The sequence below is a fragment of the Lolium perenne genome, chromosome 5 (assembly GCF_019359855.2).
Source record: "Lolium perenne isolate Kyuss_39 chromosome 5, Kyuss_2.0, whole genome shotgun sequence".
Lineage (NCBI taxonomy): Eukaryota > Viridiplantae > Streptophyta > Magnoliopsida > Poales > Poaceae > Lolium > Lolium perenne.
The window spans coordinates 65,357,950-65,371,351 of NC_067248.2; the positions used below are offsets into that span (position 1 = coordinate 65,357,950).

Below are 13,402 nucleotides of genomic sequence, written 5' to 3' on the forward strand. Positions count from 1 at the left end.
ATAAGCTTTCGATACATAGTTACCTAATCCTTCGACCATGAGATCATGTAAATCACTTATACCGGAAGGGTACTTTGATTACATCAAACGCCACTACGTAAATGGGTGGTTATAAAGGTGGGATTAAGTATTCAGAAAGTATGAGTTGAGGCAAATGGATCAAGAGTGGGATTTGTCCATCCCGATGACGGATAGATATACTATGGGCCCTCTCGGTGGAATGTCATCTGATTAGCTTGCAAGCATATGAATGGTTCATAAGAGATCACATACCACGGTACGAGTAAAGAGTACTTGTCAGAGACGAGGTTGAACAAGGTATAGTGATACCAATGATCAAACCTCGGACAAGTAAAATATCGCGAGACAAAGGGAATCGGTATCGTATGTAAATGGTTTAATCGATCACTAAAGTCATCGTTAAATATGTGGGTGCCATTATGGATCTCCAGGTCCCGCTATTGGTTATCGGTCGGAGAGAAGTCTCAACCATGTCTACATAGTTCACGAACCGTAGGGTGACACACTTAAGGTTTGATGTCGTTTGAGTAGATATGGAATATGGAATGGAGTTCGAAGTTTGTTCGGAGTCTCGGATGGGATCCAGGACATCACGAGGAGGACCGGAATGGTCCGGAGAATAAGATTCATATATAGGAAGTCATATTCCAAGTTTGGAAATGATCCGGTGCATTTATGGCAGGTTCTAGAAGGTTCTAGAAAAGTCCGGAAGAAATCACCATGGAAAGTGGAGTCCCGGAGGGACTCCACCTTGCATGGCCTGCCAACCCTAAGGCTTCGTTCGGTTTCCTGGGATTGAAACCAGATCTGGAACTAATCCACACAGGGATTGGGTTGATCCCGGCCATTCACCCAAGCCCCACTAACCCCTACTAATCCCTTCCCAATAATCACTAGCATATCTCAGCCTTCGGTTAATCCGTCTTCACGTATCCTGGCTTCGCACTTTGTTGTATCGCGTCATGGAAAAATTTCCATAGGGTCGATGGGGATTATTTTTTTTCCAGGCCAGCTGAGTGGAAGATGGCCGGGATACAATGGGCGAGAATCCAGTCCTGGCATAACCGAAGGCTTCAAATTTATTGGGCTAGATAATTTACCTCGCCGGGCTAGAAAACCAGCACCGGGCCGAATCCAGGCAAACCCCTGCCTCTTAGGGATGAAACGAACGAGGCCTAAGGGGGAGGAGTCCCAGGTGGACTCCCCTAGGGTGGCCGGCCAAGCTTCCCCAAGGAAAGGTGGGAGTCCCACCTTGAGTGGGATTCCCTCCTTGGGTAGGTTTTGTCCCTTTGGTAGGTTTTGGTTTCGGGTCTTATTCGAAGACTTGGATACCAACACTTGGGGATTTCCACCTATATAATGAGGAGCAAGGGGAGGGGGCTGGCCACTTCAAGCCTCAACCTTGGCCGCCCCCTTTGTGGCCGGCCAAGCCCCCCTCTCCCCTAACCCTAGCCTCTCCTCCTCCACCACCTCTCCCGCATACGCTTAGGCGAAGCCCTGACGGAGTTCTCCACCAACACCGCCACCACGCCGTCGTGCTGCCGGGATTCCGAGGAGGATATACTACTTCCGCTGCCCGCTGGAACGGGAAGGAGGACGTCGTCTTCATCAACACCGTACGTGTGACCGAGTACGGAGGTGCTGCCCGATTGTGGCACCGTCAAGTTCTTCTACGCGCTTTTGCAAGCGGTCAAGATCTTCTACGCGCTTTTGCAAGCAGCAAGTGATCGACTACATCCACCACGAGATCTAATCTCGTTAGGCTTTGGAAATCTTCGAGGGTTAGTCTCATGGTCTTCTCGTTGCTACCATCTAGTAGATTAGATCTTGGCTTGTGTTTTCGTTCTTGCGGTAGGAAATTTTTTGTTTTCTTTGCTACGAATCCCTACAGAGATAGAGTGTGATGTGTTGCCATTGGAGGTGTGTGGATTGCTACTTGGGTGTCCATGGCAGTATGATCGTAATGTGACACATGCTGAGAGAGCAAATACATATATTCTTTTATGCATGGTGGCAAACAACGAACTTTGAAGCCTATGGGTGATGATCATATCAAGTCCGATGTGGAATTGGTGGTACGCAAGGAGTTGCACAAGCCTAAAGTGCATCATGAGGTGCATGATGTTCCAAGCGTCGATGTTGGTGATGTTTCAGCCATGCCTGTAGATGACAAGCCAGTTCTTGTTGGTGAAAAGCTGGATGAAGCTACACTTGTTGTTTATGTGGATGTTGCAGCATGTGCTACAGTTCCATTTTGTGTTGATGCTAGTATACAGACTGATGATGTTTGTGCTGATGGTGTTTCAGTACATATGGCGTAGATACGCGTGAGAGGAGTGGGAGGTAAGCGCGTCAGTGGAGACAGTGGGCAGCGGCACAACCATGCTAGGAGTAATGCAGTCCCGTTTTCCGCGACACCGCGGATGCATAGAGGAAATGATGGTCGTGTTTGACAGCTTTGTGGGCCAGGCATTACTCGTTTGCAGGGTTGCACAAAAAAAGTTCATATTCAGCAACACAGGGTTTGATCAAGACCTCACAAGAAGAAGGTATTGGCGCCGAAGTCCAAGCTCATGTGGAGAAGAAAGGAGGCGCCAAGTGTTGTATCGAGTCAAGCACTCCAAGAGGGAGGATGTGATGTGGTAGGCAGACAAGACTTGAAGACGGCACAGACGTGTGATGTTTATATCACGTCTCCTTTTTCAGAAGATCCTCACGCGTTGGGGACAATGCTTCTTGAAGGGGGAGGATGATACGGGCATGAAGGTCAAGGTGAAGCACAATTTCAGGACTCCACTTAGCTAGTTATCTTATTTTATGTATTTTATATCTATGGTCATATGTGGGCCAATTAGGGTTTTTAATAAGTTGTGTGTTTCGACTTGGGCCTGTCTCAGTCGAACTAGGGAGGCCCACTAGGGGCTTGGCCAGCCACCACCCTCTCATATAAGGGCTGGTGCGGCTAGGGTTAGAGGGAGACAAGTTTAGGTTAAAACTGTTGTGTGTTTTCACGTGTATCATCCCTCCGGAGTACGGCGCTGCCGTTTATCTAGTTCGTAGTAAGATCCGCTGCGAAGGTTCTTGTGTCATCATGGATTGTCTAGCTCAGGTTTGAGGCGTATCATTCATCGATCTGTTACTTGCTGGATCCGTCTCTCTTCTCCAGGCTGCGTTCATCGCGTTGTTGGGAGGATCTACTATCCCAGGTTCTCGCTGTGAAAGATCCGGCAACACCTTAGGAGGATTGCCTGTGATCCCCTTATCAATTATGAGGCGCGGGAGGCCCGCGTGCAACAGGTTGCGACCTAGGTACTACTTCCGCATGCCCCACCTTGGCGTCCCTGATTGGTCGCAGTACCAAGGGGCCGCCACCAACTACATGGACCCGCTCCCCTGGGCGCCGCCACTGGCACTGAAGTGTACTACCAGGCCGGGCCCATCGAGGACCCGCTGGAGCACGAGGAGGACCTCGACTACAAGCCTATTGAGGTTGAGCTCACGGAGCCATGGCCATCTCCGAGGGGGGAGGAACGCGAATGGGATTGGCCTGGAGGAGGCCATCCACCGCTCGCAGCAGGAGGCCATACCGGCGCCGCCACCGCCAACAGCTGAGCAGCTACCACCTCCTACTACGGCCGTCAATGTGTGGCCACCACGTCAAGTCTTCATCGACCTCGATGAGAAGGACTAGAAACTGTGGGGAGAAGGACTAGAATCTCTCGACGGCATTATCTATATGTTTTTTTTTCTTTTTTTAGTTGTAAAACACGTTTTTTAGGCTCCTGGTTTATGTGAAGTTATAATTATTTTTATATTTGTACACTTTTTTTTGCGGTTTTTTAAGCCGTAGAGGACGCTCTACCGCAAACGAACCGACCCCTCAGTCGTGTCCACGGGGCACCGTATACGGATCAAAACAAACCATTTTTTTAATCCAAAGTACGGTGGCCCGTTGAAGATGGCCTAAAAGTAAAATTATTTCTAACATATTGTGTAAGCAACCCGAAGTGGAAACGATCGATCAACGATCATATATAGGGTCCGTGACGTGTTAATTCAGTTTGTAAAATGGAACAGAATTAATTAAGAACCGAAACCAGCAGCCATGACCGATCGAGAATCTGAGACGAGTGACCCGAAGCCGAGGCGCGCGCCATCGTCCGCGCGCGCTATATATATCTGTCGTCTCCTTCCCCGAATCCATTTCGTTTGATCCTCCACACACTTCGTTCGTTCCACCGCAACAACCTCCCATTCCCATCCACATGGCCGCCGTCGGCGACGTCGCCAGGTACTGGCTGGCGGAGCACCCGGCCATCGTGGGCTTCCGGTGGAGCCCCTCCGGCGGCCTCTGGTTCTCCACCTGGGCCTTCCTCCTCAGCTTCCTCGCCGCCTACGTCGCCCTCTGCCTCACCCTCGACGCCCTCCTCGCCGCGCTCCGCCGCAAACGGCCGCTCCCGCTCGGCGCCCTCCCATCGGCCCACGCGCTTCTCATGGCCGCCGTTTCGGCCGCCGTCTTCGCCGGCACCCTCGTCTCTGCCGTCGCCGAGATACGCGACACGCGGTGGTCGTGGCGGGGCCGGAGCCGCACCACCCCGCTCCGCTGGCTGCTCTGCTTCCCGCCGGGCACGCGCTCCTCGGGCCGCGTCTTCTTCTGGTCCTACGCCTACTACCTCTCCCGCTACCTCCACGCCGCGCGGGGCCTCTTCGCCGTGCTCCGGCGCCGGCGCGGCGCGGCCGCCCGCGTCTTCGCGCACGCCGCCGCCGTCGCCATGGCCTTCCTCTGGCTCGAGTTCTCCCAGTCCTTCCAGGTGCTCGCCATCCTCGCCTCCACGCTCGCGCACGTCGTCGCCTTCGGGTTCCGCGCCGGGCTGCCGGCCGCGCGCGCCGCCAGGGTGGCGCCCGTGGCGCTGGTCGGGTGCAACGTCGTCTGCCACGCCGGCGTCCTGTGGATGCACTTCGGAGGGGCCGTCGCCGGCGGGTGCAGCGGCATCGGGGCCTGGCTGGTCAACACGCTGCTCAACGCTGCCCTCCTCTGGGTCTTCTTGCATTGCTATGGTAGGCGCGGCGTCTCCGACGACGACGGCCGCGTCAAGGAAACATGACCGCCGATCGATCTGCGAGGTGCGAGGTGACTCCCAATGCGATGAGGAGAGGAAAAACCATGTAATATATCCATCTTTTTTGTACATATATATAGGCCGAAATTAATTAATTTGGTATCCCAATGTGATGAGGAGGAAGACTTAATTAATTATAGAGTTGTCTCAAATTTTTCTTTATAGAGATCGATTGGCTTATGCATGGGATTCGATTGATTATAATCGAACCCCTGCTGCTGCTTTAACCTGACTGACTCGCTTCTTCACCTTCATGGATCGCTAGGACCAATTTGGTGCTTCTTGCCTTTGATCTGAGCTGAAATCGCAGCTCAATCTGAAATCCTGACGTTAAAATGAATCAAATTCCATTCATGGGCTCACCGCACACACGCGATATATAGGTATTGTTCGTCTGCGGGTTAGAAAAAGACAACAAGTATTGTGGAGCTGATGAAAGAGCTAGGACTAGAGTGACACCAGTGACAGAGATGCGTGCAAGCACACATGTGAAGATGTATCAGAAATTCAGAATGGCAGCATGCATCTTGACAAGGAGTATCGTATCTTGCTGATGTTTTGTCCGGTTCAATAGGTGTATACAATCCAACAAGAGCACAGGAGAACAAAATAGACGAGTCAGTTCTAAAACAAATAGATCACTTCTGGTGTATAGTAGAAATGCATCGCAGAAGCAAACAACAAGACATGGGGACGTGGATGGGCAAGTAGCATGAGACTTGGAGGATTCTGCGCCTGCCTCGGTTTCTGTTTGAATAGAACAAGCTCCAGTGAGCAAGGACACTCACATACATGACGCATGATCTCTATATTTTTTTGTTCAGCAGATTATGATGAACAAGAGAGAGAGGGGGGAAGGCGACAGACAGGGAGACAAACCGCGCCATTGCTGCCTGCCTGCATGTGAAGCTAGCTCAAACACCAACGCCAAAACCAGAACCTGAGAGTATGGTGTGGTGCTCTGCGGCAGCCTGTTCCTCTGTCGTCCACAACTGCTGTGGGAGCAATCTGAAATTAAGGCGCGCGGGACAGCCAGTTACCATGTCGACTTTGCAATCTGAAGCTGCCTTACCTGAAACTCTCTGCATACACAATTAGCCGCGTGGCTAACAGGGAGCTGCCGACACCATATTTAATTTGTTTTCCAAAAATTTCACTGATCTATTAATTGATGATCATCAAGAACAGTATAGAGATATAGCCCAAATAAATAGGAAAAAAATACAAATAAGCACTTAGATCACCTAACGACACCATGTTTAATTTTGCAGGTGAATGATAGTGAGGCATACACACCTTGTCTCAATTTCCTGTTCAAACCTACCTGTTAATATGATTTGATCATGTCCGCGTGCCTACCTACCTACCAACCTGTCAATGGCCGACGACGCGCTCCTCATTCCTTCTTCCTTTCTTTTTGAACAACATGCCTTCTTCCTGAGGAACTCGGCCAACATGCGGCTATGTGTATCGCTCCAAATCCTCCTTCCTCCACCTCGTAAACTACAATGGTCGCCTGGGTTGACCATTGTATTGTATTCGGGGTTGCTTGCAGCCTAGAAAGTCCACTTGCTTTAGATTTGGTTTTCAGACTGTATTCATACAGTTTAAATATACTTACTAGTTGATTGACCGTGTTTTGGCAGCAATAAACAACATGTTCATGACCAGAGACTGCTCCTGCCAACAAAAAGTTCTAGAAATAAGACAATTGCCTGTGGTTCTAGATAATAGGGAAAAGTTAGATGCATGTATGCATGCAACTCTTGTGTATTTTCTATTCGTTTTCTAGAGAAGGAATCAGTTGCTTTTCCATTCCGGCTTGAAAGGTCAATCCTCTCATCTGTTGCTGACATCTAGAGAAAGTGAGATGATGCCTGCATCCTATATACAATGTACTCTATTTAGCTGCTAAACATAAGAACAGTACCTAATAAGAAAGAAAAGAAAATCCGGCCGATACATAAAGAAGATGATTTGTTGTATGCCGTGCTACCAACATGCTGCTTTATTCATTTGTCTTTTGAGAAAGAAACTAGGTAGTGCCTCTGAAAAGCGCCGACTAAGACAGATGAGAAACTGGAACGTTGATTAATTAGGTCGTTACTGATTAAAAGAATAGGCAGCATGTCCATCTGATTGCAACAGACAAGGGAACTACAATACATGGAATTTCGTTAGCACCAGATGCCCAAGAGATATATATAGAGAATCATATATGCATCTTTTCTGGTTAGTGCTCTTGAGCTAGCGTGTGCATTTTCTGTTGGAAGAGATAATTGGTTGTACAATACTACGTACACAGTTAATTAGAAATCCATCATCTTCGTCGGTGCCCATCTAAATCAAAATGTCGTTGTCGATCACGTCGTCAAAGAGCGGCGAAGAAAATCAAGCGATGGAGGAAGTTAAGCACCGCACGAGATGCATGACGGGTAGTATAGCAGCGCGCGGAGGAGAAAAGATTATCAGCGAGTCGACGTTTGTGAGGGAGACAATTAACGTTGGTGACAATTGAGTAGGAGTGCTACATGCCGGGAGAAACGTAGGGGGTGAACATGAGCTATCACATCAACCTCCTTTTCCGTTGCAGAAGTGGTGGCCGGGTTAAACGTGCACCATCCGTTCCGTCGTAATCAACTTAACTAGAGAAAACGAAGTCGATTCATCACTGTTGGAATGGTTGGAGAATCGGAAAGATCGATCGATGGGGGATGCTAGCTAGTGTGGATGGAGATGGTATAGCCAAAGAATCAAACTATCGAGTTGTCAGATTTTCCGGTAACTAAAAAACAAAACTCGGCATATTTGATTTGCTACGGACTAATCATCATTTTTTACTAACTAATTTGGCACATGCATGAGGGAGGAGCTACCAAAATCAATTTCATCCTGCAGTACAGTTCGTCTCCACTCGAAAAAGAAACAGTACGTCTCCACCCGAAATACGTCAATGTCGCAAGCACATGCGACTGGCTCGTGGAACACGACGATCGACAATGACACCATCCAAAAGTAAATAGAGAATAATGACCCCATCCTCCTGGCTGTGCTCTAATATCTTCCACACATCATCGCTAATTTCATATACTCTAGTAATATCCCATTGTTGTTAGTTTTAAATTAAATAGCACAATACTCCATATCCCACGTTTATTCGTAAATTGTAACATCATCTATAGGTGCAAGATTTGCTAGCTACCTTGTCTTGTCATATGTCGAGTATATTTTTTTTTCAAATACAAGACACATGGTTGTTTACGTGCGAAAATATATCAAAGGCGCCCACACTCGTGGGAGTAACAGTCTACCGAGATTAAGAGATCTATTTTTTTTTTTTGAGAGGAAGAGATCTAATATTAGCTTAGCAACTAGATACCACATATTTTTTGACACAAAATTTCATATTCGAATTCGGCTTACCACTAACCTGCAGCTGCTAGGTAACTCTATATCTAGTCCAACAGATTTCTATGACTAAGGGTAAATTGTTGGTTGATCTGTCAGGTTCGACAGTCTTTTTCAGTTAACAGAGAAAAGGTCAAAACATAACGTTAAAAGGATGGGCCCACATGACCAACATCCAGGACTTGATCCGTACGTGACTCGTTCTCGTGTGTAACAAACGCACTCTGATCGGGGGTGCCAAAACCAACTCGATGGTTTTGGTCCCCTGTTGCGCTGTGCCATATAAAGGGGGGGGGGAGTCTGGCAGAGATCGACACCTGATTGACGATAAAAAGATCTGCTTCCCCCACTTCCCAAAACTCTACCGATCTAGAGTGGCCAGAAGCAACGGGAAGGTTGGAACCTCGCCGTGTTGTACCAGGGCAGTGCAGGTGGCGCGCCCGGAGGGGGTCAGGAGGATCCCCAGATCATCAGCGACCACCGGATCATCATCAACACCGCTGCACCAAGCCTGCCTCATGCAGGCGTCGATGGGATCGTCAGTGCCCAGTAATGCAACTCATCTATCTACTCTTTGTCTTATGTTAATTAGGTGTTCTATATGCTGCTTATCACGATCTAGTGTCACCCCTAATGTTTTAGTACTAACAATGGTATCAGAGGCCTAGTACTGCTAGCAGTAGAACCCTATTTTTGATCTTGATCATGTTCTTAATGTTTACCTCTCAGATTTTCTCCCTGTTATATGAGTTAGAGATCAGTCATGATTAGCCATAATGTTTCTGGTTAGTCAGATGCCGAATTGCCCAATATTATGCAATGAACTGGAACCCTAATTATTGTTCCCCAATTTCTGAGAAAGAAATTGCAAGATCCGGAGAATAAAATCTCACCTAACCCCGCCGGGTCACTGCCTATCCCTACGGGGGCCATCGGAGCAGCCGCTACTCCGGCGAGGGCAGAGATCCCGCGCCGCTGTTTCCTCCGGACGGAGGAGCGCGCGGATGGACGCGTGGTGACGTACAAGATAGTGACATTTTTAACTACAAGATAGTGACATTTTTAACTGCTTGTAGGATGCACCGGTTTGCACAACAAGGGTAGGACATTGGTTCTGTGTACGCATGTACTCCCTCCGAACTTTATTAACCGACGCAGCAGCTGCATGGGTTCATGTTGGATCATGCTACACTCCGTGTCGTTTAAACTCGCCCGGAGGTAGTAGTCATGTGCCTTTCTGTTAGTCGTTACCTTTCACCCACTAGGTGACGCCAGACCTAGTAAGCTCTTCGGGCCTTGCGACCGCGAGCAAGTGGCAAATTGGTTGCACAAGAATGATTCAAAGGTAAAGCAAAATTATGGAGGTCTGAGTTTTTCTTTTCATCCATTTTGTAGTTAAAGAATGTCGCAAACACCAACCTCTTAAATAGTCACATACAAATAAAATAGCCGTTTTCTCCAACCGATGGCGCTTTCCTACCTTACGTGTTCCTCTTCTTTTTTTAGGAAATGGGTCGTCGTCTTCCTGGGCCGAGACACCATTGATAGTCTGTTTTCCAAGCTGCCCAGCCCACCTATATCCAGAGCCGAGCGGCTCTCCTGACTCCGTCTCGGCGCCGCGCACGCACGGCGGCGGCGGCGTAGCGCTCACCGCCCTGCCGTCAGCCCGTCACGCCCTCGCCTTCCCGCCATACGACGGCCCTAGGCGTCTGGCGTCCTCGCCTCCTCCTCTGAAGTTTGATCCCCTCGATCTCCCCGGCTTCCCAACGCTCGATCGACACCGGCGCTCCCCGCTCCTGTCCCAGCCTAGCAACGCTTACAGGTAATTCCATTACCCTAAATCGACCACCGAGTGACCGAGAAACATTTTTTTTCTAGATCTGTGTCTGTTCCATGCACGCAACCTGCTTGCAGTTATGCTACTACATAGATCACTGAATACTGATTGCGCTGCTATGCTTTGTGGGTGTGGCGGTCATGTTGAAGCGAAGCATGCTTATTGCTTATGTCCTGTGACTGTGAGGGCATGTCTTGTTCGTGATGAATGTTTTACAACTTTATGGCGGTCATTACACAGGACGTATTACTCCAGGAAAATTTCTGTTTGGAGAGTGATTGATATGATGATACTTAGTCTTCAAATGTACTAACAAAAGTAAAATATTTAGTGATCTCCGTTCCTTCCTTTGATGTTCCAAGATGCCCTACCTGTTCGATGAAACGCCGCATCGAAACCCCCTTTCACTTAATTTGCTTTCATGCAGGTGAAAGCGATGCTGCGCAACTTCCCTCAAGCCCGTCGGCTTCTCAGGTGAGCGAGTACGACGAGCCTCACATAGCCGGCTCACCGGCTCCACAGTTCCTCGGCTTGTGCATAGATTGATACTTGATGCCATCTCTGTCCTTGTTGTTGTGGGGGGTTCAGGAGGATGGGGTTCGAGAAGGGGGACGAGTACTTCTTCAAGCAGATGGGCAAGGGCATGCTCTGCACATATGCGCTTTTTGGCGCCGCCTGGGTCTGGAACGAGACGTCGCCGCTTGGCTGGTGGACGCTCAAGCCACGCCCCAAGGTACGTATGGCCGGTTGTGACCATTAGTTTATTTTGCAGAAGAGGTGGAAAATGAATTGCTGTGACATTCTGTTTTAACTTCGAGATTTTCATTCTGCTGTATGTTCAATATTTTGAACTACCTATGATTCAGATCTGCCAATAGACAATGTCAATACATTGCAGTACTCCAGTATATTAGTTGATAAGCACTTCTCATATGCCAACTCCAACACTTGAACATGAGACTAGAATGAAAAAGAACTTGTATGAAAACTAAACCATCTTGTGGGGAAATATGATTATCCCTAGTGATCACTCAAAGAGGTGTGATTCTCTTCTACGGAGTACAATATTCTCTAGACTAGCCTCATGTGGTTTTTCCACCAATTCTTATCCTTTCACCTTTTTTCGATAAGCCACAGTATATCTGCGCATAATTTCATTGAGCTTAAGAGGGAATACAAAGTTCAGGAATAGTTACAGGCAAAAGATGAGTTGCCCCAAAGTAGGCGCCGCAGTGTGGCTTATCCTTTCACCTGACTGTCCAGTTTATATTGTTTCTTCTAAACCAATTTTCCAAAACATTTTCCAGGAAGAGAAAGAAATGGCGCATCTATACGAGCGCCGGGAGTTCCCGTACCCTGGAGACGAGGCGGCGGTGGAGGAATTCATAAAGAGCGGCGGTGCCCTGGGCACCACGATCGGACCCAAAGGTTTCGCTGACACGAACATGGACTCCGATAACATGCAGAAGCAGCTTCAATCGAAGAAGTTCGAGCAGGAAGCGCAGAAGCTCTGGTTCCGGATGAGGAACGAGGTTGTGCAGGAACTCGAAGAGAAGGGCTTTGATGTTCAGTGAAGTTTTTCTGCTGCTGCACCACGAATCTTCAATGAAAAAGAAATTGAAAATTCCTCTCAGAGATTAGGTGCTGCTAGCTCTCCCAACATTTGTAGCCTTGATTTGTTCGATCAAATTCATGCATAAATAAATACTCGATCATATGTGTATTTGTTAAGTATTCTACAATGTGTAATCATCACCATGTTTGTCACATGGGGCGGTCCTAGACCAATTTTTGTACTGTTGTGGAAAGAAAACGTTATTATTCTCTGGCAAGGGAATTTCTGGAAGAATCAAGAAAGCCCTAGAAAGCATAGATAGGCTGAATATAAATTGAGCCAAAATCGACTGCCGGTGTCAAAAGTCGATGGAGTAAACACTCTTAACTCGTAGGGAGCAACTAGTAGAATTTTACTCTCCCTGTTATTCCTTGAAGCTTTTCTGTCACCTCAATCCAGCTGCCATCCATCACGCCAATAAAAAAGACGTAATCAAAAAAATGCTAGACATGTCAACAAAACAAAGGCCAGTAGAAGAAACACATAAGGATGTGAAGCAACTTATGCATATAAAAGATGTGAAAGAACTTTATGATTCTAACAAATGAATGCACAACCGAAGACAAACACCTGAGCTGAAGAATTACTTGCTGGGTTACAAAACTATCCATGAACAACCCTAAAAGAACACAAACGAACGAAACTTTAACTGAACACATCACTCATACGAACACAAAAATCACCTAAATATCCCCTAAACAACTTATGGATGTAAGGATCTGAAAAATAACTTTCTGATTATATGATGAATGTACAACATAAAACAAAATCATGAACTAAAAAATTACTTGCTATGTTAACAAGTTTATGTGAACAAACCAAACCTCTCCATGGACAGAACATGTACTCAAATAAACATTAAAAAAATGTAAAAAAAATTTGCTCATCACAAACACTGAGAAGGCGCTTCACCCCTTACTTAAAAAGAACACTAAAACCTGTCTAATCGGAGCGACTAATTTCGGCAATAGCATACTTTGAACAAGTAAACGCAGACAAATCATACTCCTCACATCACTCAGATGATCAAAAGAACCATAGGGCTTGGCATGACCAATGAAAGAAGTGCGATACCAAAACCTGATAGATCCGTGACTAAAATCAATACAATTGGATTTCGCCATGGATACATGAGACAAGAGGTGAAAATACGAAGGAACATGCAACTGCCATGACAGACGAAGTAGAAAAAACCAATCAGTGATCGCGATTCTAGGAGCAGTAACATCAGCCAGGGAGAAACGGGTACCCTATGGAAGAGCCGAAGGAGGCAGAGTGAATTCAGAAGCTACAAGGACCATATGCATATTGAACGAAGTAAAAAAGAAAAGAAAAAGGCGAGCGCATCTTAGGAAGAAGTATTGGGCCCGCCAACAAACAACGAGAGAGGTATGCGTCATG

General features: G+C 47.4%; 2 protein-coding genes across 2 annotated transcripts; both read left to right on the top strand.

Moving 5' to 3' along the window:
- The first annotated feature begins 4,206 nt into the window (after positions 1–4,206).
- Positions 4,207–5,274, top strand: LOC127299368 (fatty acid elongase 3-like). Its single transcript, XM_051329323.2, has one exon. It carries the CDS (start codon positions 4,287–4,289, stop codon positions 5,124–5,126), a length of 840 nt encoding a protein of 279 aa, XP_051185283.1. The 5' UTR covers positions 4,207–4,286; the 3' UTR covers positions 5,127–5,274.
- Positions 5,275–10,041: 4,767 nt separating this feature from the next.
- Positions 10,042–12,153, top strand: LOC127299369 (uncharacterized). The gene is made up of 4 exons (XM_051329324.2): positions 10,042–10,371; positions 10,814–10,860; positions 10,975–11,119; positions 11,694–12,153. Exons 2-4 carry the CDS (start codon positions 10,823–10,825, stop codon positions 11,958–11,960), a joined length of 450 nt encoding a protein of 149 aa, XP_051185284.1. The 5' UTR covers positions 10,042–10,371; positions 10,814–10,822; the 3' UTR covers positions 11,961–12,153.
- Positions 12,154–13,402: the final 1,249 nt, after the last annotated feature.

Coding starts and splice junctions, on each gene's coding strand:
- LOC127299368 (XM_051329323.2), top strand. CDS start 4,287: ATGGCCGCCGTCGGCGACGTCGCCAGGTACTGGCTGGCGGAGCACCCG.
- LOC127299369 (XM_051329324.2), top strand. CDS start 10,823: ATGCTGCGCAACTTCCCTCAAGCCCGTCGGCTTCTCAG. Junction 10,861..10,974: donor CAAGCCCGTCGGCTTCTCAG/GTGAGCGAGTAC, acceptor TGGGGGGTTCAG/GAGGATGGGGTTCGAGAAGG. Junction 11,120..11,693: donor CGCTCAAGCCACGCCCCAAG/GTACGTATGGCC, acceptor AACATTTTCCAG/GAAGAGAAAGAAATGGCGCA.